Source organism: Canis lupus, chromosome 28 (assembly GCF_048164855.1).
Source record: "Canis lupus baileyi chromosome 28, mCanLup2.hap1, whole genome shotgun sequence".
Lineage (NCBI taxonomy): Eukaryota > Metazoa > Chordata > Mammalia > Carnivora > Canidae > Canis > Canis lupus.
Genome location: NC_132865.1, coordinates 40,970,795 through 40,995,412, shown reverse-complemented (window position 1 = coordinate 40,995,412; position 24,618 = coordinate 40,970,795). Strand labels below are relative to the sequence as shown.

At 40.4% G+C, this 24,618-nt stretch overlaps 1 protein-coding gene and 1 long non-coding RNA gene across 14 annotated transcripts in view; one reads left to right on the top strand and one right to left on the bottom strand.

Moving 5' to 3' along the window:
• Positions 1-177, bottom strand: part of CLXN (calaxin) — a 22,531-nt gene extending 22,354 nt beyond the window's left edge. For 9 of the 10 annotated variants that reach the window (XR_012020223.1, XR_012020219.1, XR_012020221.1 and 6 more), the window contains exon 1: positions 54-176. Coding sequence is in view for 4 of the 10 variants with exons in the window: in XM_072804677.1 (XP_072660778.1) it covers positions 54-111 (58 nt within the window). In the remaining 6 variants the exon portion in view is untranslated. Of the gene's footprint in view, positions 1-53 lie in introns of all 10 variants that reach the window. The other variant, XM_072804679.1, reaches the window with a different exon arrangement.
• The window catches only part of LOC140620430 (uncharacterized), a 25,359-nt gene extending 741 nt beyond the window's left edge, over positions 1-24,618 (top strand). For 2 of the 4 annotated variants that reach the window (XR_012020227.1, XR_012020226.1), the window contains exons 2-3: positions 12,101-12,206; positions 23,462-23,633. This is a non-coding gene — a long non-coding RNA (uncharacterized lncRNA). Of the gene's footprint in view, positions 1-295; positions 517-12,100; positions 12,207-23,461; positions 23,634-24,060 lie in introns of those variants that run through there. The other 2 variants (XR_012020229.1, XR_012020228.1) reach the window with 2 other exon arrangements.

Sequence of the window (24,618 nt, the reverse complement as noted above, 5' to 3'; positions counted from 1 at the left end):
CCGCCCTACGAGCCAGGAGCCTCTGCTCGTCCAGCACTCGATTCCTTACTTACAGTTCTTGCAATTTTTGGTCCAGGTGTCCGTCAGCTTCTGCAGCTTCTTGCGGTTCATGCCGGCTGGGCGCGGGCGGCGGCGGCGGCGGCGGCGGCGGCGGGGGCCCAGGGGCGCGCGGCCGAGCGGACCCTCGCCGGTCGGGACCCCACGCACGCGGGCGCGGTACCATGGCAACGCTGCGCCGGCCGCCCATTGGCTGGCGCGGGACGCCGCGGACACACGCACACGCACGCACGGCGTGGCCATGGCAACGGCGGTGCGGCCGCGGCTGGGCTGCTGCCTGGCTCGCCGCCCCGCCCCGCGCGAGGGGCCTCCCCGGGTTCGCAGCCCCCGTGACGGGCCGCCCTGTGACGCAGGGCCTAGGAGCAGGGGGGACACGCGGATGGAGCGTCGCACCAAGCGAGACTGGAAACCGCCTGGGAGGGCCGGGGCAGCTGGAGGAGCGTCGAGAGTCCGCAGGCGGTGACCCCCCAGCAGGGCTTGGCGGGGTGTGGGGCTGAGGAGCTGCCCCTAAAGCCGAACCACTCCTGGGTGTCCGCTTCTGCTCTGCTGCCTGGACGTAGCCTGGACCGAGACGCCCTTAGGATTTTGGTGGTGGTGTGGGAGCCAAAGTGACTTGGAATAGTTCTTCCCCCTCCCTCCTTCCTTCTTAGAGGTGGAAGTGAGGCGGTCGGTGGAATCCGGGGAAGGCCGTGGGCAATGCTAAGCCAGTCAAACGGCGAAGTCCCCAAGAGCCATGTTGACAACTGCCACTTCTGTGTGGGGTTGCTTTTCGAAAACCTTCATTTTCTGAAAAATATCCTAGTAAATCTGGACCTTTACTTATTTGAAAGATGAGTCTGTGTCCTTTAATGTGGGAGGACTTTGTGCTTTTCTTAACCACAGATGGGACCCTCTTTGAATTAAGACAGCACTAAAATGGGATAGCTCAGCCGGTAGCACGAATCCTACAGTATTCTCCAGTGTGTCTACTTGTTTTATTTCAGATGGGAAAATGCTTTTGAAAACAAATTATTTCAGGGGTGCCTGGGTGGCTCAGTCGGTTAAGGGCTGACTCTTGGCTTTCGCTCAGGTCATGATCTCATGGTCCTGGGATCAAGCACTACAAAGGGTCCAGCTCAGCAGGGAGTCTGCTTGTTCTTCTCCCTCTGCCCATCCCCTCGACTAGTTTTCTGCCTTTCTCTCTCACAAATAAATAAGACGACAAATTATTTCATAGTATATGCAGTGTCATCGTTAGACTGAAACAAAAATTCTGCCTTCCATGAGTAACAGTCCAGAATGAAATAGTTCCAGTATCGAGGTCTCTGAGTTTGTCTCCTTGTGCCATTTGTTTGTCAAATGAAGGTTTGGGCTGCTGTTGGAAACCTGAGTCAAGGATGCTCCGTGAAGGCAGGGACTGTGTTATCCTAAAGCAAATTCTCTGAGAACAGTTAACCAATAGGAAATGATAATGATTTTGAGTTTGCAACCATTCTCTGGTTACATAATACTCCTATAGGTCCTCTTGTCTAGCAGCTGTGACACTTCCAATCAGATTGTAGAGAAAAAAAAAATGGAAAGGACCAAACATTCTAATTACACTCACCTGTGAAACCCTAGTGACTTTTGTTCAATGACAGTATTGTACAGTAAATATTTCATTTATAGAGATTACTACAGTACTCATTTTAAAAGGCAAGGACCCAGAAGAGTGGCTGTCAGTAGTAAATAAGAGAAGCCATGGGCCCCACCTGTCTTTGTGCTGGCAGGTCTGTTAAAAACCATGCATTAGGTGTTCTGATCAGATTCTGTGCTGGCATGTCTTAGAGAGCAGGTCTCCACCAGTGGGAAGCACACGGATGGGCATGTCCAGGTGTTTTCACAGACATCATACCCTGAAAGCTTGTTGGTGAGCATCTATGGCTGGGCTAATCAGCTCTTCACAAGCTTCAGGCTTGGGACCCAGCAGCCATCTTCCCTTAAAGTAGAAAAAAGGATGTAAGGAAAATACCACAGAAGACTGAGATTGAAAGCGTCAAATCTTTTCTGCCAGGCAAAAATCCTTTAATCTGCTAAGAACATTTTGTGGTACTCTTTTCCCGTTTCTCCCCTTCCTCAAGTTCTTTCTTCTTTTAGTGAAAAATTTCCAAATGCATTGTTATGTGAAACTTACTTCTCTAAGAGAGTGGACAAAGTCACTCATCATACTGGAAAACTTCAGTGCGTTCATTACATTCTTGTGAAGTTTTGAACTTAATATTTTTAGACTTCAGAAACAAGCTATAGGCCTGATAGTGTTAGTTAATCTCATTTCAAAGCAAATTGAAATTCCTATTTGTAGTTTTCAGTTGCTTGTGTTGAGTAGACACAGGATCACTTCCTCCCTCATGGGCTTTTTCAGAGTAAGTAATTAAGCCTGAACAGTTACCTCATATCAAATCAATCAATAGTAGGATAATAAAAAACCCTATTTAATCTGTACTGTATGCAAATTTTACTCTGCATGATACAATCACAGAACTTTCCAAAATTCCACTTTGTAACAGATGTTTTTATAAATATAAAAGTACAGTAAAGTGACTATCAATGCTATAAATGTTTCCTTTAATTTTTCATGCAAAACTGTCTTCCCTTTGACTCACAATTAATTGGAGTTTTGCCATGATAAATAGCTTGAGTCTTGAATTGATTAAAGTCTTTTACTTCATGAGGACCTTTTATGATAAAGGTGTTTGGAAGCAGTTTAGGAAATGACATCATAGAATTGATTTTCAAGTCAATTACAAACCTTTAGTGTAAAGGTTAGTTATCTACATAACAAATTCAATTTTACCAATTTTATTGTGTAGAGAGAATGATGAGAAATTTGGAGGTGATTTTAGCCAACTGTTTGGGTGGTTGAATCTCTACTACTCTCTCTTGCCACTTGTCTTTGCTGCTACCCTGTGTGACAACCTGCCTTCAGTACCTCCAGCCACCCAGCTGTCTGCCCCAGAACTCTACATTCCTGACCCATCTCCAAAGGCAACTCTTGGGAGAGTTTTTTACTTCCCTGTGTAAAGTGAATCCTTCTCTACCCAACCGTCATTCTCTGCCTCAGGACCCCAATTCCTTCTAGCACTTGATACCATGATTACTTTCTTTCTCTGATCTCTTCTCCCCACTAGACTGTAAATTACATAATCTCTCTCTCTCTCTCTCTCTCTCCCTATATTCATGACTATTTTTGTTTCTGGATTTCTGTATCTATCATCCCTCTGTCTATATCTTTGAAGTTTGGTTAACACGGTCCATGTTCTATTATTTGTGCTAAGGGAGGGGGAGCATGAGAATTTGCCTCAGCAAGGATGAGTTCTCAGTTCCCTTGCAACAACCCCATTGTGGAGAACCCCTGTGAAGGCATAGTAAATAAAAAAATAAAATAAAATTTTGTATTCCCAAAATATACTGACATTTATTGGTGTTAACATATTTCTAGATAACATTTAAAAAATATGATCAAGTGACTGGTGGATAAATGTAAATACTTAAGGTTTACTAAGGATAATATTCTTACATCTTATGTAGTTGTGAATTAAGATGTGATACATGAGAAGTAATCATTGCAACAGCCATTATGTCAGCAGGTTGAATAAGAAAGCTGTTTCTCTGCTTCACAGGGCCAAACAAGAAATCCCATGGGTCCTGCCATGCTCCTTTTTACTGACTGCTGGGTCATGGGTACCCAGGGCTAGGTCATGGCAGTGGTGTTATTTGGTTATGAACGGGGCCAGGTAGTTCCAAGGGAACCAAGAGTGCCAGGTAGCTTTCTGGAGCAACCAGGCCTGGCACTACCTGGCTCTGTGAGCCGATGCTGACCAGAAAATGACCTGGACCAGTCCAAATATTTGAGACCAGGCCCTGGAACCACATTCTCAACCATTGTTCTTGATCACTCAGAGGAAAGGAAGCTCCTAGAATTGCCTATCTCCAAATGATTTTACCCCCATCAACTCTCTTTCTTAGCCTAGATTTCTCTGACCCCTTTGAACCATGCTTAACAAATACTTTTTCAATTGTGAACATTTACCTTACATGATCCATCATCTGTGCACACAGCCATCTCTTCCCATGTCTCCTTTGAAGCCTGCTTCTTCTGTACATATCCCACAGCACAGGTTGCCCATGTTTTCATACCCACTTGTTTGCAGCTGGAAGGAAATCAATCCTGTTGGCCTGCATCATCTCTTTCTTCCTTTCTTTATCAGCTTTCTCAGAAAGTGTGGGCTGTGCTCACTGCCTCAGTGCACACCTCCTGTCTCATCCATCTGTTCTCTCTCAATAAGCTCCTGCATTAGCCCACTGTTTTCCATCCTGAGCTTCTCCAAGCCATCCAGAGAGCTGCCAGAAGGATTTGTACAAATCCAACCATGTCTACCTTCTGCTCCATATTGAAATGCCTTCTCACTGCCTGTAAGACAATGTCTATGCCCATATAGTACAGTTTCTATAGTTCAAGGTCTCACCTCTGCCTGCTGTGTAAGCCTCTTCTCCAACCAGCCCCTGTGTATTTGATGTCTGGAGCTTAAACAGCCATCTTAGACTATGTGGATCACTGGGAACTTGGGGCTACTCAGAGTGGAGGGGCAAAGTAGAAGGGGCTGTGTCTCTTACACAATAGGCACTCCTGGACAGAAATGTAGCATGAGGTTCTCTCAGGGCCCCTGGGTGGCTCAGTCGGCCAAGCAGCTGACTAGGGCTCAGGCTGTGGTCCCAGGGTCCTGGGATCAGGCTACCTGCTCAGCAGGGAGTTTACTTATCCCTCTACCTCCACCTCCCCCACCCCCTTCTGCTTGTGTTCTCTCTTTCTCTATCTCAAATAAATAAATAAAATCTTAAAATAAAATAAGCTTCTATCTCATTTATCCTATTGATATTTCAGGGTTTTCAACTACTTTCATTCATGCCTAATCCTACAAACATAAGTTTTAAAATAAGAAAGTTGGACTTCATTTTCTTTAAGGATCCTTCTGGCTTTGTGATTCTTGAAAACAAAAATAAAATTTGATTTTCATCTATTCTCACAGCCTCTTCACTAGGCTGAACCTTGTAAAAATTTTAGCAATTGATCTTTTTTGACCTACAAAAAACTGTGATCTCTCATCAGTCTAAAGTGTCATGATATCTTTTTATGTTAGCTTAATATTTCAAATTAACTAAGCAAAGCCAAGAGTCCATCTGCAAATTCAAAGTGGCTACATTATCCTTTAGCCATTCAAATTCCCTGTGATTCTCATTCCAGGTTTGTGCTTTGCTGTTGGGAGGAATTTGGGATATTTTTCTTTTAACTTGTCTCCCATATTGGTGGGTAATATACCAAATGGCTGACCTGGAACAGGCTGTACCTTGAACAGGCACTGATATATTTTCACTGTTAGGGGATGACAAAACCGTGGTGATGTATTTTCTGTATTTTATTTTATTTTATCTATTTTTTTAAAAGATTTTATTTATTTGAGAGAGACAGAGATAGTGACAGAGATAGTGACAGAGATAGTGAGAGAGCATGAGCAGGGAAGAGAGTGAGCAAGGCGGAGAGGGAGAAGCTGAGCAGGAAGCCTGACTCCAGGTTCCATTAGGACCCTAGGATTATGACCTGAGACAAAGGCAGATGCTTAATCGACTGAGCCACCCAGGAACCCATATAATTAATATTCCAATGGGTAATTAAGCCACTCATGACACACTTTGTTTAACATTTTGAGAATTACAGCCATGTTTAAAGAGAACCCTTCCTGCACTGATCTAATCTTTAACATGGGGTTACATTTAGGAACATCAAAAGGACATTGTCTTTGTAGTACTAGAAACACAAGCAAATCAAGAAAGACAATTTCACACTCAAAAATTCTAGAAATAATTTGGCCAGCATTATTATCCTTGTATTTGTGGATATTGCTTCATTCTATTTCAGGGAGAAAGACTTTTCTTTTATTAAAGATACAAATTTTAGAAAAGTCATTGAGATCTGTTTCAATGTGGCACACTTGTTGCATTTATTCATTCATTTAATCAATATTTTGGGTGCTCATATGTTTCAATCGTACCACATTAGGTACTCATGAATTCTGCCCAGTTCCTGCCTGTTGGGCACTGACCATCCTGCTGTAAAGTCACTGGATAAAGAGAGTTATGTGCTAGTCTGGGAAGACTAAGTTGTGCGGTTCCATAAATAAATTCATTCTCTAGATGTGCTAATCCAGGCAGTGTTTCCTAAAATACAGAGTTGCAGGGGCTCAATTTGTTCACTCATTCAAATATGATGAGATATGACCTATATTATTATAAAAGTATTAGTTGTCAACAGAAGTGAGTAGCACAGACTTAAAAAAAAAAAGGAGGGGGGTTTCTGGGTAGTTCAGTTGGTTAAGCATCTAGCTCTTGATTCAGCTCAGGTCATGATCTCAGGGTTCTGAGATTGAGCCCCGTGTCAGGCCTTGTGCTGGCTGTGAAGTCTGCTTAAGATTCTCTCTCCCGGGCAGCCCAGGTGGCTCAGCGGTTTAGCGCCACCTTCAGCCCAGGGTGTCATCCTAGACACCTGGGATCAAGGCCCACATGGGGTTCCCTGCATGAAGCCTGCTTCTCCCTCTGCCTGTGTCTCTGCCTCTCTCTCTGTGTCTCTCATGAATAAATAAATAAAATCTTTAAAAAAAAAAAAGATTCTCTCTCCCTTTGCTCTCTGCCTGACTCTCAATCTGGCTCTCAACCTGACTGTTGCTCGCTCTTTCAAAAAAAAAAAAGGAAAAGAAAAGTGAGTAGCACAGAGAGATAGGAGATCCTAGCAATTCTTTCCAGAGATCACTGGTGGGATATCACAATTCATCTGTCAGGGAGCAGGTTGGGCTACAAGTGCATGGTTTTGATTATTCATACTCCCATTCTTCTCTCTCATCATCTTAAAGGCAAGGAGTAATGGCCAGTATTTGGAGAAGATGACGAGAGAGGGTTGTGTGCTTACATGTTATTCACTTGCTCAGTTGGTCAGCAGCCACATATCGAGCCCTTACCATGAACCAACATCGGTTGGGATGTGGAAATATAACATGAAGGCATTGGTCCCTTAGTGAAAAGACAGATGTTGGATAAATACTTGAAAGTGTAGGTAACTACAAGCTGTGCAACATGTTGTGAAGGGAAAGTGCAAGCAATTCTGGTTGAGAGCTGGTGAGAGGACATAGCTACTTTGTATTAAAGTAACATTCGCTGGCAAGAATGAGTACCAGTGACCAAAATGCAACCACCATCAGCCTAGTGCTCTGGGACTCAGATACATCTGAATCTAAGGTCTGCCCTGTCATTAACTAGTGAGTGATCCTGGCACTTTTCAAACCTTCCCATGCCCATTTGCCACATTGGACAATGACCAAATAAATAGTGCCCATCTTGTATGGTAGCTGGGAAGACAAAGTGGAGGGATGACTCTGGAGCAATTAGCCTGTTGTCTGGCACACAGTAGATTGCACTCAGTGCTCCTCCATTTGCAGCTCACATAATCAGTGGTAGTCTGTGTGTGTGTGGGGGTGTTATGGTCCCCAGATTCACATCTCTATCCCAGGATGAAGAATAGATGGCAAAGGGTGCATTGCAGATGTCATTAAGGTTACTAATCTGCTGACTTTTTAAGTAGGGATGTTATCTTTGATTATCAGATAATATAATGACATGAGCCCTTAAAAGCAGAAAAGGAAATTGAAGGGGGGGGGGCAGGGAGGTTCAACGCAAAAAGCTGCACGAGCCACTGTTGGCTTGAAGATGCAGGGGGTTACATGTCAGGGAAATGAGAAGCCAAGTCCTACACCATGAGGAAATGAATGCTGCCAACAAGCTGAATGAGCCTAGAAGTAGATTTCTCCACAGAGCCTCCAGATGGCTGACAACTTTCATTCTGATCTGTGAGACCCAGAATTGAGAACCCAGTTGAGCCTGCCAGAACTTTGTGTTTTTGTTTTAAGCTACAAAATTATAATGTATAATTATAATGTAAACTTATAATTTAAGCTACTAATTTATAACACAGCAATAGAAAATAAATGCACCAACATTCTCAAGTATTTTAAAAAGTTCAACATGCATTGTAATAATAATAAACATCCAAATTCCAAGGAACTATTAAAAAGCTTAATGGAGATATAATTTACACAAAATAAAGATCAGCAATTTTAAGTATATAATTCGATGAATTTTAAAACGGATATATTCATAGGACCGCCTAAAATTACCATGCTATAGCAACCCATGGGTCCTTTCTGCCCCTTTGTGGTGAACTACCTCCCTTCCACCCTGGCAGACACTGATTTGCATATTGTCTCTTTGTTTGCCCTGGAGTGCCATATAAATGGCATCATACAGTTTTGTATCTGGCTCCGTTCACTTAGCATAAATGCTTTTGAAATTCATCCATGCTGTTGCATATATCGTTTGTGTTTTTTATTGCTGAGTATTGTTCCATTATATGGATGTACCACATCCCTTCACCAGTCAGTGGACACGTACACCTTGTTTTTGGCTATTGCCGATAAAGCTACTATGGACATCAAACACAAGTCTGTGAGCTCATATGTACCTATTTCTCTTGGGTAAATGCCTGAGAAAGGGATTGCTGCTGGGTCATCTGATAAATATAGGTTTACCTATATAATGAGCTATGAAACTGTTTTCCATAGTGGCCATACCACTTTGCATTCAACCCAGCAATGTGTACGAGTTCCATTTGTTCCCAATCCTCACCAGCATTTAATATTTCCAGGTTCCTTAATTTTAGTAATTCTATTGGGTGTATGGTATTACCTTAATGTTGTCTTAATTTGCATTTCCCTATTAGCTAGTGGATTGTAGTTTTATTTAATATTGGGTTGTAAGGGTTCTTTTTTTTAATTTGAGTGTTCTTTATACATTATGGATGGAATACCATTCATTTTCTTTTATTGTCTTACTGTTGGCTTTTGAGAAGTAAAATTTTAAAATTCTGATGAAATTCAATTCATCAATTTTAATTTTATAGTTTATGCTTTCTGTGTCCTATCTAAAAAGTTTTTGCCTACCATAAAGCCACAAAAATTTTTTTCCTGTATTTTTTACATTGGTTTATAGTTTGTTTATTACACTTAGAGCTCTGGTCACGTTAGTTAATTTTTGCATATGTGTGAGCTATGGGTTAATGATCATTATTTTTCATATGAATATCCAATTTATATAAAATAATTTTTCTATTGAATTACCTTGGCATTTTTTTTTTCAAATGGTTGTATGTGTGGGCTTACTTTTGAACTGTCTATTCTGTTCCATTGATCACTATCTCTATCCTTATGCCAATATCATACTGTGTTGATTTCTATAGTTTTATAATGAGCCTTAAAATAAGGTAGGGAAAATTTTTTAATGTTGTTATTTTAAAAAATTGTTTTGATCAATTAACATCATTTCATTTCATATTAATTTTAGAATCAGCTTGTCAATTTCCCAAAAAACCCTCAAACAACCCTGCTGAGATTTTGACTGATATTATATCATATCTGTAGAGAGATTTGGGTAAAATTGACATCTTAATAATATTGACTTTTCTGATCCATGAATATGGTATACCTCTCCATTTATTGAGGTTTTCATTCATTTCTCTCAGCATTATTTTGCGGTTTTAAGTGTATACATCTGAGCATTTATGTTATATGTGTTCATAAGTGTTTTTGATGTTAATATAAATTCAATGTTTAATGTTTATAGTGTTTAATATATTTATAATACTAAACTTACATATTAGTTCTATGAGATCTTTTTTGTAGATTTTAAGATTTTCTACATTGATGATGTTGCCTACCAATAAAGATAGTTTCACTTCTTTTTTTCTAATCTCAATGACTGTTTTTTCTCTGTGTTTTTATGGTGAAATATTAGGCATATTCTCTCCAAAGCAAAAAACACAGCAAGGATTTCTACTTTTACCACTTCTAATGTCATGTTGAAGTGGTAGAAGTAGAAATCTTTGCTTTGTTCCTTGTGTTAGAGGGAATGTGCACAATAGTTCACCATTAAATATGATGTTAGCTGTAGATTTTTACAAATGCCCTATATCAGATTAGGGCATTTGTCTTCCAGTCCAAATTTCCTAAGGGTTTTTATCATCAGTGGGTTGTTGAATTTTTTATTGCTCAGCCACCACTGCTGGAAGTGGCACAAATGTCTATTAGGTGAGAGCTGCATATCACAGAAGACATCAAAAATCTTGAATGCTTGTCTTTTAGTAAAATAAATGATTCATAACTCATTCAGAAAGTTGACGGTTTTTATAAACATTGTCATACTCTGATCAGTAAATTAGTACAGCAGAAAGGGTTTGTAACTACTCCCTTTCTCATTGTGAATTATTGTCAGCATTTCATAATATTTTAAAGCTCTATTTTTAAATAGAATTAACTACTGATTTTGTTTACTTTGAATTTGACTTCCTGACTGAAGTACTTTGCCTATGAATTATGCGATAGTTTCATTTTATGTCTGCTGCCATCTCTATAACCTTACTTGGTTGTTTTTGTTTTGTGTTAGTTTTTCATTCTGGTCAAAGATTCACAGTTTTTCAATAGAGTATATTTTTTATTTACTACTTTATTTTGCATTAGAATTCTTTGGCATTTTGTTTCTTAGAGGCTCACTAAATTTCCTTCCGGAAGCAGAATTGGCCAAATATATAATCTTAGACATTTTAGGTTTATATCATGACAGTTTGAAAAACATCTTTAGCATACCTACTAGTCACATGGGTAAACTACTTAGCTCCTTTGCTTCAAGGTGGAACAATATAGCTGGGTCCTAGTCAATGGAACATAGAATTGAGAGAAGCTGCATTCAGGCCTGACCTTACAATATCTCTCTTGATCTGATTGGTTCCTGTTCTGCGCAGCTGGAAGCAAAAAGCACTGTACGGTGGGGGGCACATGTTGTTAGCAGTCTGGGTCTCCTTGGATGACAGACAGAGTGTCCTGTCAGGAAGACCTTCAGTGGACATGGAATGAATAAAAAATCCCCATTGCTCCACAATATTGGGATTTGAGGGCTTTATGCTACAGATCACCAATCCTGACTAATAAAAAATCTATATAGCAAAATGGTATAGCAAATCTTCCAACTCTGTAAAAGGAGTCACTCTCTCTTAATGCTTTAAATAAACACTTTTATAAGCATCCTCTAGTAGTTTTGCTGAAGATTTCTATATCATTGACCTGTTTTTTCCCACATATTACTTCAATGTATTTTAGAGCAGAAGGAGGAATAAGGGCTTCCCTAAGATATTTGGCTTTTTTTTTTCTTTCACTGTTAAATAAGAGACCAAGCAAGACTTACAAAAATTTCTCACTAAGTTCATTAAAAATTTGTAAAGTACTGGGGCACCTGAGTGGCTCAGCTAGTTCAGCATCTACCTTTGGCTCATGATCTCTAGGTTCAGGGATTCAGTTCTATGCTGGGTCCCCAGCACACTAGGGAGTCTGCTTCTCCCTCTCCCTTTGCCTCTTCTCCTGCTTGTGGTCCCTCTCTCTCTTCTTCTTCTCAAATGAATACATAGAAAAATAAAAAAAAATTGTAAAGTACTATGTTAACTATTCACAGCTATAAATATCTTTTTAAAATTATAAACATTTTTCCACATTCTACATATTTATTTCTAATTATCTTACTCATGATGCTATCATTAGTTTATATATATATATTTTTTAATTTTTATTTATTTATGATAGTCACAGAGAGAGAGAGAGAGGCAGAGACACAGGCAGAGGGAGAAGCAGGCTCCATGCACCGGGAGCCCGATGTGGGATTCGATCCCGGGTCTCCAGGATCGCGCGCTGGGCCAAAGGCAGGTGACAAACCGCTGCGCCACCCAGGGATCCCATTAGTTTATATTTTAAGTCACAGTGCACACTAAATTCAAGTTTTCTCTCCAATGATTTACTTGTAATCTCATAATCCAAATAGCTTTCTAATTAACAGTTTTTTTTTGTTTTGTTTTTTTGTTTTGTTTTGTTTTGTTTTTTTGCAGGGTGCGGGGAGCTTCTTGCAAATCTGACTGGACCACTGCAGACTGTACTTCACAATATTGTTGACTAGGAAAGGTTAGGAGCAGCTCTGTCTCTCTCTTGTTGTGGGTGAGCCTTCTTCATTATTCTATACTCATCAACAGAAGATTTCCATGAAGGAATGATTTTAACCTAACTTGTCCTTTTTTAAAAGGCTAGTTTAGTAAAACCAAATAATTTAATCGACAAATTTGCTTAACTAGGTATATGTGAACTGCAATACCCATGACATTGTGAAAGCCAAAAAGTAAATGAAGGGGCCACCATCACCTCCCCTACATTCTCAGAATATCTGTTTTAGGATAACTCAATGACTATTCCACTATCAAGAGAACACATTATTTGAGAGCCTTCCTTAAGATATACTTAACAACAACAACAAAACCAATTCTAATTTAATAACTCATCCTGGGGAATTTTTCTTGGCAATTTGTGAACTCTGTTGCTGCATTTCTTTGTTCATGTTACTGTAGGTACCACACCCCTGTGCATGTATCCTTGTTTCCTACTTCAAACAGAGAATTGAGAGCATCCTATGAGAAGCTTCTAAGTTGTTACCTCTTTTCCTCCTACCCTGAGAAATTCCATCTATCCTTCTTTCCTGTTTTAGGGAAGAAGTGTTTTCTCCCTCACAAGAAGAGTAATCTTAATAATGTTCCCCAAAATCACATTAAATTCCCTTTAGCTTTTTAGTTTATATTCAAGCATACTTTTTTCTTTTTAAGATTTTATTTATTTATTCATAGAGATGCAGAGAGAGAGAGAGAGAGAGAGAGAGAGAGAGGCAGAGACACAGGCAGAGGGAGAAGCAGGCTCCATGCAGAGAGCCTGAGGTGGGACTCGATCCCGGGACTCTAGGATCATGCCCTGGGCTGCAGGCGGCGCTAAACCGCTGCGCCACCGGGGCTGCCCTCAAGCATACTTTTTAATGATGTTCTTGAAACTTTGTAAATTAGTTTTCTATTTTTTCTTCATTTCTATTGTCTTTGAGCATCTGTCTACCTTGAACTGTATTGTATTCTGTTAGGTGATATCATGTCCTGTGTTAAGGAGATAGCATGTTAAACAATAAAACGTTCCAAAGAGAGCTTTAGTTATAATGACATCATTTGACATGTCAAAGTTTGGTTTGAATTTGTAGATGATTAGTTTCCTACAATTTTATGGCTGTTCATCATCTATTCCTTAGGCCTCGGTGGTAAGTTGGCCTTAAGATCAACTAGACCTTCACTTTCTTTTTTTCACTCCACACTGAGTTCTATGATGCAGAGGAATATCATTGCTGTTCTTCTGCTTTCTATTAGCTATAAATACAGTTTACCCACACTTCAAGAGTTAGACCCAAGAGATTCTTTAACAAAATATCAGTTTTACACATTTGACCTTACTTTCTTTAGGAAGGGTTTAGGAGGAATCAAGTATATTTTTCTTCTTTATGCATCCCTGGTGAAATAAACTCCTGATTGATGTCAAATTTTTTTTTGGTAAATCTAAGAGTCTCTTATTCAAGCTTTGATTGTATACATACATGACCGTTCAAGAGTCTTAGTAGGCAAGAGGTCAAGGTACAAAGGCTGAGGTTGTTTTGCTGTTTTCCCCAAAGCATCCAGCATGTGGAAAACTATATCAACTGACTGTCAGTGAAACTTCAAAATTATGATGAGCTTCTTTTGGACTCCCCTGGAACAGAACCATTCAATTCAGACATGGGGATCAAAATAGCAAAGTGTGATTAACACCACTTTTAGAGGACATGGTTAACAAGACAACCACTTTGGATAATTTAGGAGAGAAAGCCAAATCATTGACTAAGCATTGTTTTGTAATCATTACAGTATTAACAGACAAGTTTTCTGCAGGTAGCAATAATGAATTTGAGAAGCTGCTGTTGTGGCTGGGAGTGTGGGTGTTTGTAGGCTTAAGTGAGTGTTATGGGACTGGCAGGTACTTGGGGAATTAGAGGAGACCAGTAGATCTCAGTGAGAGGACAGTGATTCAATTTAAGGTGTAAGAAAGTCTCTGAGATTGGCCTGTGCTGCTGTAAATTCATTGGAAATCCTATAATTTCAAATTCAATCTAAAACTTAAACATTGAAAAAAAAAAACTTAAACATTGTCAGTTTTTAATGGTCAGAGAACCTTGCATTTAAACAAAAAGTGGGCCAGTGTTTTAAAGCCCTTTTAAATAATAATTATTATTTTATTTTATTTTTTTTTATTTTTTATTTTTTATTTATGATAGGCACACAGTGAGAGAGAGAGAGGCAGAGACACAGGCAGAGGGAGAAGCAGGCTCCATGCACCGGGAGCCTGACGTGGGATTCGATCCCGGGTCTCCAGAATAGCGTCCTGGGCCAAAGGCAGACGCCAAACTGCTGCGCCACCCAGGGATCCCTAATTATTATTTTAAAAAATTATTTATATTTTATTTTATTTATTTATTCATGAGAGACACAGACAGAAGCAGAGACATAGGCAGAGGAAGAAGCAGGCTCCCTGTGGGGAGCCTCATGCGGAACTTGATCCCAGGACCCCAGGATCACGACCAGAGCCACAGGCAGATGCTCAACCACTGAGCCACCCAGGTGCCCTATTTTAGGTAGTTAACATACAGTATTGATTTCTCTGGAGTAGAATTCAGTGATTCATCACTTACATAGAATATCCATTGCTTATCAGAAGTAAAGCCTTTTTTTTGTAATTAAATTCTGAAGTTTCTCTTGTTCTGGATTTCAAGTTTTTAAATGCTTCTGTTTCAAAGTCTTTTGTTTGAATTGTTGATGTCTATTATACTTATACCAAAATTTACTTTATCATTGTGTGGGTATATACCAGTATAACCAGGAAATGGATAACCAAGTCATTCTTATTTGGGTAAAAAAAAATGGTTCATTTTAATGTTTCCCTTTAACTAACAAAGCTCTAGATAGTGAACAAATGAAACACAAAGAATAACTGATATATAAATGCTCTCTATGATGTCAGGAACAACAGTACACAGTTAAAAGTACTCCCATTCTGTCCTTTGGGCTTTGCATAAGATCTTCTGTAAGGCTTTCCTTTAAAAATGCCACCTCTAATAGAATTATGTTTCATATAAACAAAGTTATTTAGGATTGTTCTCATAACAGTTCCTGAAAAATAATAATTTAATGAGAACCTCAAAGGTCAATCTAACTTTCTCTGAAGGGAGGCTCCACTGTAGCTGGCTCTGGGAAGGCTTTCAACATTACTCTTTTATAACAGACATTGTAGACAATGGTTTGAGTATGGCTGGTATTTCCTCTTCCTGTGTCACCTCTGGTATATTAGACCATCTTTTGAACAAAACTGCTTGCATGTATTCCATGTTCCTTTTTCTGTTTTTTTTTTTTTTTTTTTTTCCTCTGAGGTTCACAGACCTCTAAGTATGCCTGGCCTGTGTGTGTGCATCAGATAAATGAAGTGTCTGTGTTTGCATTTGGAGTAGCATTAAAAAAAAATACTCTGTAAAGTAATGCAAATTTTACCTTTAAGGTAGTTATGAAATGCCCTGCATTTATGTTTCTCCTTACAACCAAGTAGTAAGAGGTATGCCTGTCATATCAGAAGAAAATTTGCTGATTCAGAGAAGTGCAGATTTCCAAAGGACCAAACTTGTCCCAGGCTGTATGCAGTTTCTACAATCCTCTAGTCTCTAGCCTGCTTTCATATTCATTATTTAATTTCATCCTCAACAGTACACTCTGAAAGCTCTTCCTGATTTTATAGGAGAAGAAGCCAATATCAGAGTGGTTAATTGATTAGTGCGCAGACCAGTCAATTAGAGGCCAAGTTGGATTTGAACCAGGAATGGTGTCTCCACATCCACTGCACACTCCTTGGCATCATAGCTTTCTCTGTCATTCTGCTTTCCTGCCTAATGTGAGATTGGATGCTTATTTTCTATCCGCTGACTTTTGGCTGGCTTTCAGTGTGTATGGCTGTGGATCCCACCAGCTAATCTATTAAGTCTCTCAGTTAAGCTTGAGGAGCCTCAAAAAAGTCGCACGTGCATGTGATTTATTTCTTCCTTTGAACTGTTCATTTCAACTTTAGTTATTTTAGTACAAGTTTCTTAAGAACAATTCCTAGGAAAACTGTCCACTTCTGATCAAGTGGTGGCCAAGCCTATTGCTGGTACTTAGTTCCTTCCTTACCTCCTCATGTTGTGGCCCCGGCTGGGCATAAGCCTGCACAGACAGACCCTGGCCTTAGCCTTTCATGTGGTAAGAATGACCTCGTAAGCAGATGAGATTTGTACCACCTTGAGGTCTGTTACTTAAGATACCCAAGCAGGTTCATATTTTGCTTCCCACGAGTTGGGATGGAGAGGAAGTCTGCCACCCAACCTGAACTACGCAGGGAATGTAGTAGAGCATTCAGGTGGAATGTAGTAGAGCATTCAAGTCCCTGAAGGGTTTTGTGGAACAGAGCCATCTGCCAGCCTGGAAAGTTCACCTTGTATCTGAGAGAAATAGTCACTTACCTGTTTTAAGCCACTAGATTGTTATTGGCTTTCTTTGTTACAGCTAGCAAGCTTGGCCAAGCTAACATAGTTCACCATGCTAGATAGTGTTTTAGGGCCAAAGCAGTGAAAACTGCCCTCATGGGGATCCCATTCTATTGCAGGAGACAGACGGCAAACAGCCCAAGGAGTTAGCTATGTGTTGCTGCATTAGACAGGGATAAGTGGCACAGGGTTCATGGGAGCCAAGAAGGAAAACAAAGGTGTTGGGGAAAATGACTGCAATTCTGGACAGGGGATCAGGAGAAGTCTCACTGGGAAAGACAGTTGAGGAGACCACTGAAGAACACCAGAGAGCTAACAATGCAGAAGACATGATGGGGGAAAGCACTCCAGAGGGAGGGAGCAGCCAGGGCAAAGACCCTGAGTTAGAACAAAACCTGACATGCCTGCAAATCTGCAAGGAGGCCATTGTGCCTGAAGAAGAGAGTTTTATCAGCTGTTTGTTTCTTTCTTTTTTTTTTTTTTTTCAGCTGTTTGTTTCTATGGAACAAGTCACCCTATAGTGAAAACCACAATTGATTATTAGATCTCAATTCTGTGGGTTGGCAACCTGGGCTCAAGTAAGCTGAACTGTCTTTCTACTGGTCTCATGGGAAGTGATGGCTCAACAGGAGTGGGATGGTCTGAAATGGTATTGGTGCTCTGGGACTGGTGCTAGCTGTTGGCTGGGTCTTTGTTGCCAGGTGGTCTCACACCTCTGAGGAAGCTAGCTCATACTTCACACAGACATCAGTAGCAGAAGGAGCTAGCATGGGTGTTGTTAGCACCCTGAGAGCATGCCTTCAAAGTCCCCCAGACTCTGTTTGCTACTTTGTATTTGTTCAAACAAGTCACAGGCCAACACAGACTCAAGGGGGGAGATGGAAGTTGTCCCTCTTATTGGGAGGTGCGGCCAAGTCACACCGCAAGGATCGTTTCAGTAAGGTGGGAGGAATCACTGTGGATTCACATCTTTACAGACTGTCCACTGTAAGAGTAAATGAGGATGACAAGGTAGAAGTACTGGGGCATAATCATGTAGATCTTGCAGATTCTAGTGACTTTGTTAAGATATACTTCTTCAGGTTTTGGCCAGCTATATTAGAACATCTTCAAAAATTATTGGAAATAGATTGCCTGGGTAAATATTATGTAACTAACTAGTAGCAAGGCAGAAAACTACTGCTAATTACTACTAAATATAAAACCTATATTTATGGCGTGCCGGCATGGGGTTGAGTTCGTTTATCACTTAATTTAGAGCAGCACTGCAGGGTGAGGACACCCGTACCCAGAGAGGTTAAGTGATTTTCCCAAGATGGCACAAGTGCCAGAACTGGGGCTTCTACCAATGCCTTTCACACTGAGCCTTTCCCTGTGACCTTCTGCGGCCACTGAGATCCTGGCCATGGCCCAGAGCTATCAGGAGATGTGAAGTCAGATATTTCATCCTGGGAATACTCCCTGCTTCCTCACTTTTGGTTGGGGAGAAAGGAACTACTTAAAATAACCAGAGAGAGATTTTAGAGGAAGAGCCAGAGAAGCTGCTCCCCAGTGTTTTTACTAATATGGACTTTCTTGGTCTTGAGGAAGTACTTTGTTTCAAAAATAGCTGGTGCTTTTCCAAGGGGAGACTTGGAGCCGTTAGCCATTCACCTCATGCCTAAGATGCGTTGCTCTGAAGGCGGGGAGGGTGGGCCACTATCCCAGAGCCTGGAGGAGGCAGGAGGTCCACTGGCCTCTGGAACTGCCAGGACAGGGTTTCCTCATTCCTGCTGGTGCCCAGATATTTATGCCTGGGGGGATAGAGGACAAACAGCCCAGCAGGAAGGGAGGGTTTTCCCCTCTTCTTTTCCTTAAATTGGAAATGTTAGTGTTGAGCAGGCATCTGAAAACACAGCCAGGGTGACTGCACAAGTTGGTTAAGGATAAAGATTTGTCCTAAGAACAGATTTTAAGCTTGATTTGTTGGAATTCACTAGCATTTATAATCAAAGACTCTTGTTTTAACAGGTAAAAAGTTGGAGGTAGAGGAGGGACACCAGAAAAACTCCAGTGAAAAATCTATACCTTGTTTTTTAGAATGAGTTAAAATTATTAAATACTTACTATATACTAAACATTGTTCTTAGCATTTTATGTATATTAAAGCATCTAACCTCATGGAACCTAATGGGTAGGCAATATTATTTTTTTCTGTTCTACATGGAGGAAACTGAGGCTCAGAGTGAAAAGTTGCTTATTTTGGAAGGCAAAGGGTGGAGTCCCACTTCAGAGGGGCTTCAGTTTCCTTTCCAAATGGACTGATTGTTTATGTGTTTCCTGTATGTGCATGTGTGTGTATGCTTGCCTATGCATATGTGTGTATGTGTGTGCACATGTGTGTGATGTTTTTGGCAGGCATGCATCCACCTGCATAACTCCTGTCAAAATTTAACTACTTTTCCCATCCTCGGGGGCCATTTGTCCTTTGACGCTAATGCTCCATTTATCACTTGCCATTTCTTATCAGCCCACAGTCCCTGGAAAGCTATTTCCCTTGGAAGATGGATGTGGATGCTGCTTTTTGGGTAAAGAGAATGTTCTGTTTCCATAGTCCTCTTTGCTGAGTTTTTTTCAGCAGACCTGGGTATGCTGTGATTTGAGCACCAGGCCCTGCTCTGAGTCTGCTTTGTAGAATGCCTTGACTTCTTGGCTCAGGGGCAGATTGTTTATATTATTATGCACATTATAAAGCAGACTTCTTTCTGCAAAGAAAAGTTAAAGGTGAAGAGTAGAATCTGTGTGTCTGAGAAATAAAGAGATATTTGTGCACTTGAGGACATGTGAGCATACTTACTTATTTCGTGTGCTTCATCACATTTTATATTATGGTTTAGACTTATCTTACTTGGTCACCAAGAATCATCTTTTAAAAACAGATCCAAAAATCATCTGTGTTTATAGCAAAACCTCAGCAAGTCAGACTGCTCTATTCACATAGCTTGGCTACAATTTAAGTTTGTAATCACATAAAGAGTTATTTGCTTAAAATTAATACACAAGCAGAGTTTAGGATTTACATAGAGTATATTCATGACAACATTTCTGTGTCCTTCAGAATATATATACATATAATATGCAAGATCAACATGTCCCTTACAATGTAGACTTGATTATTCATTAACATCATCCAATCTTTTTTTTGTTTATTTTCTTTCTTTCTTTCTTTCTTTCTTTCTTTCTTTCTTTCTTTCTTTCTTTCTTCTTTCTTTCTTTCTTTCTTTCTTTCTTTCTTTCTTTCTTCCTTTTCTTTCTTTCTTTCTTTCTTTCTTTCTTTCTTTCTTTCTTTCTTTCTTTCCTTTCTTTTTCTTCTTCTTCTTCTTCCTTTCTTCTTCTTTTTTGAGGGAGAGACAGAGATAGGGAGTGCATGAGTGGAGTGGGGAGGGGGAGAGAGAAGAATCTTAATCAGGGTGCATGGCTCAGCTTGAAGCCCAACACGGAGTTCGATCTCACCACCCTGATATCATGACCTGAGCCCAAATCAAGAATCAGAGGCTTAACTGACTGAGCCACCCAGGTGCTCCTATTGTCCAACCTTTTAACAGCTCAAATTACTAGATGTGCAATTACTTCAAAGAACTGACACTAAGGTTATTTAAAATGCATTATAATCCAAAGTGTTTGCTATTTCAGATCTTATTCCTACCTGTTCCATGTCCCCATAGGTACCAGTTTCACTTCGAAATGCTTATCAGATTCTGTATAAATTATTTGTTCTTTATCTATCTTTCTCAATAAACCCCGAGATTACTTTCAGTTACTCAAAAAACCTAGCATAGTGCTTCCTGAAGCTTGAGACTCAGAAGGAGCCTGTGTCTTCTTGGCTCCTGGCACTTGTTCAGAATTTGCTATTCCTTCTGCCTGGGGGTAACTTCATCCTTCTATTTTCTAGAATAGATTTTATATAATTAATGTTAATTCTTCTTTCAAGTTTTGGTAGCATTCTCCATGGAAACAATCTGTGCCTAGAGATTATGTTTTTGGATTGCTTTTAGTTACAAATTAAATTTCCTGCATAGTTAAAAGGCTATTCAAATTACACACTTCATAATGGGTAAGTTTGGTACTTTGTGCTTTTCAAGGAATTGGTCCATTACATCTAAGTTGTCAAATTTATGCGTGCAGACTTGTCCATTTTACTCCTTCATTACCATTTCGATATCTGCAGGATCCATAGTAATAGCCTCTGTTTCATTCCTGGTATTGGAAATCTATGTCCTCTCCTCTCTTCTTTGAGGGGTGTGTGTGTGTGTGTGTGATTTGTCAGTTTTGTTGATCCTTTCAAAGAAAAAGCTTTGTATTTCATTGATTTCCTCTACTGTTTCCTCTTTTGTTGTGCTTTTCATTTCACTGTTCTTTTCTGTAACTTTCCTTCTGCTTGCTTTGTGTTTACTTTTCTAGGTTCTCGAGGTGGAAGCTTAGATCACTGACTTGAAGGTACCCCCTCTTCTAATATAAGTATTAAGTGAGGTCTGTTCCCTCTCAGAACTGCTGTGGCCATGTCCCACACCTTTTATAGGTGGTATGTTCATTTTCATTCAGGGCAATGTATGGTTTCTTTCTCCTGAGACTTCTTTGACCCACAGGGCGTTTAAAAGTGCATTGCTTGATTTCCAGGTGTTTGAGGCTATTTTTCTCCGTTTTTGATTTTTAGTTTGACTCCAATGTGGACAGCAAACACATTCCATATGACTTCAGTTTTTTTCAGGTTTGTTGCTTTTGTTTCCTGATCCAAGATACAGTCTCTCTTGATATGTCAACTCAATCCTGTTGGTGGATGGTGTTGCTGAGTTCTTCCATAGCTTTAGTGGCTTTCTGTCTAGTTGTTCGATCAAGCACATACAGAGAGGTGATGAAGTCCTCAACGACAACCACAGTGTTGCTATTTTTGTTTGCAGTGCTATCAGGTTTTGCTTCACATGTGATGCAGCCCTGTTGTTTGGTGCATACATATTTGGGATTGCTAAGTCTTCTTGGTGGCATAGCCTTTTTATCGTTCTGTACTGTTCCTCTCTGTCACCTGTCACAGCTAATTTTCTTTGCTCTGAAGTCTGGTTCATCTGATATTAATATAGCTTTTTTTAAAATTTTTATTTATTTATGATAGTCACAGAGATAGAGAGAGAGAAAGAAAGGCAGAGACATAGGCAGAGGGAGAAGCAGGCTCCATGCACCGGGAGCCCGACGTGGGATTCGATCCTGGGTCTCCAGGATCGCGCCCTGGGCCCAAGGCAGGCGCCAAACCGCTGCGCCACCCAGGGATCCCCTTAATATAGCTTTTGATAGCTGCTTTCTCTTTTTTTAACATGTTGACTATAGTTAATTTTCCTAATATCATTTCAATTTAGTATACTTAGGTACCATGAACCACTCTGAAAATGATAAACTTACAATTATTAATTTTTTTTCTGACCACATTCCAACATAAGGACATCTAATTCATCCTACTTAAAGCAAGGTCTTTGCCATGTCCTGGGTTAGAGAGAGATCCTGTAGCCATGCTGGCCCAGCTCACCACTGCTAGCCATCTGATCCTATCCACTATTCTCTTCCTTTCATGGTGGGGGCCAGTTTGGGGTTTTGGTTTTTGATTGTTTGGTTTAGTTTGTTGTTTTATAAACAGGGATTATGGTGTTTCTGAGAAGCAAAGACTTAATATTTTCTCAATTTTAGGGTGAATTCCCAGTTTTCAGAGTGAGGCAGAGTCATTAAGTAAGTTATTAATTCAACCATGCTATCCTAAATATATAGGTGTAGTTAGTAAATAATTCAGTCTAACTCCCCTGAACAAATATGACACATTAAATAATACATAAACAAAGAGATAACAAATAAGTCAAAAGCTTCAACTCAGCTGCCCTAAGTCTCAGGTCATGTGCTTAATGGATCAGTGCATATTGATTCAATATCAATACATATTAGTGAGTGTTACAGTTAATGTGCCCAGCACTGTGCCCTCTTGGCGCCTCTTTCATTTCTGTCTGGGAATTCAAGGGCTTGTATAAATGTATTTTATTTTTTACTATAATATGACCAGTAAATAGCTTTTATGATTATTGAAAGGGGGGGATAATTCATTAAATAGTAAGAAGTTCCCCTCTTCTTGCCACTGATATTCAGGTAAGAGAAACATACCAGCATAGTTAATACACATATTTCCCCAAAAAAGTCAATGGCCCCATCTTTTGTTTTAGATACTCAAGGTGTTAGGCTCTGCAGAGGAGAATTTTTTAAATTTAGTTAAGAATCAATGCATTCCTTGGGTTACCAGGATAAAGTTTCCATATAAGAATCTCTAGTCCCCTGTGCTGAGGGAAATGCAGGTGTCCCCTCAGACAGAAGACCCCCTCCCTTTTTTCCTTGTGGCTCCTCAGGTCCCCATACAGAAAGGGCAGCCCCTCAGCTACTTAGCCTTTACATCTATGATGCTACCAATAGTTTATCATAAATAGAAAGAGGCATGGAGCTTGGGCTGGATTCAGAAGGATTCCTCTTCTGGGTCTTTCCTGTCTATTGTTTCTCAGAGCTGCTCAGGACACCAGAATTCATCAAAATAAATGGTTCCCAAATCTCTCTGGAGTCAGAATCACATCTGGAACTTTTAAGAAACGTATTTTCCCAGGTGACTTCCCAAACACATTTGTTAATCAGACTCTTCTAGGGAGACTTATGTTTCAAAAGGTCCCTGGATAATTCTGATGAGCTGAGGGAAGGTTGGGAGCAAGAGGTCTCACCTGAATTCTTTATCTTTCAGATACCTACAAACAAAACCTATAAGCAGAAACCAACTCCAGACTCCCAGGCTTGTGTTTCTTCTCCTGTGAAGCCAGCCCATAAGGGGTTAATGATCTCATCCAGAGATTTCTGCTCTGAAGAGGGGTTGGAAGTGTTTTATTTACAAGCCACAGATTAAAGATGTAAGCATGTCTTAGTTTCAAGGTCCACCACTTCATAAAGCCGTATTCTCTTTTGTGACAGAAGTAGGCAGCTCTGGAAACCATAGGTTTCCTGGGTGGCCTGGTATAAATCTGAAGCCAAGAAGTCCTCTTTAGACAGAGAGTTGGTCAGCTGCAGAGCTCAGGGTCACTCAAATAAGACCCCGGGGAGAGGAAAAGTGTGAAACATCCTGTAAGAACAGCCCTCACAGGGCTGTCGACATGAATTTTGAATTATGGCTTCCATAGCTAGCTCATTCTCAAGAGACACGAAGGCTGTTAGGTTGGTTTTTATCTCTGTCTACTACTTGGTAGAACGATCCAGGAGAAAGTTTGCTTTAAAAAGAACAAGCTGAGTTTCCCAGTCAGGGATGGAGTGAAAGCTTCTTTCTCTTTTTCTTGCTGGGCTCCGTGGAAGAGTCTCCAGAGCACAGATCCTTATCCAAGCAAGAAGAGGGTGTGTGCCATGGCCGCCCTAGCCGTTCTCAAGCGAGGCCTGTGGGCTGGGGCCAGGAGCAGGAATTCCCCACACAGACACAGAGTCTGCTGCCCGAGACAGGAGCCGCGGCTCCACAGAAAGCCACTCTGTTCCCTGCCACCAGGTAATGCTCACACAACACACACACACAGCAGTGGAAAAAGGAGTATTTGAAAGGAGTGTTTTTTTTCCCTAGAATACACAGTGCTCTTATTTCCTTAGGGGTGCAGTAAAAATTAGCAATGAATAAGTTGCCAAATGTAGCTAAGAGTCAGTAAGCATATTTATCTCCACAGGCTGGGGTTGCTGGACGGGTTGCTGGGACAAACTTTGAATCCTTCTATAAATCATAATGAAAGATTAAAATAAGAAAGCATTTGCTAAACATGCCTGCAAGGAGGCTTTTATACTGCTGTTTTTTTTTTTTTTTTTCCTTGCCAACTGCTGCTTTAGATATCACTGGGCTGTGAATCCAACAGAAAATGTGTATTTGTTTGA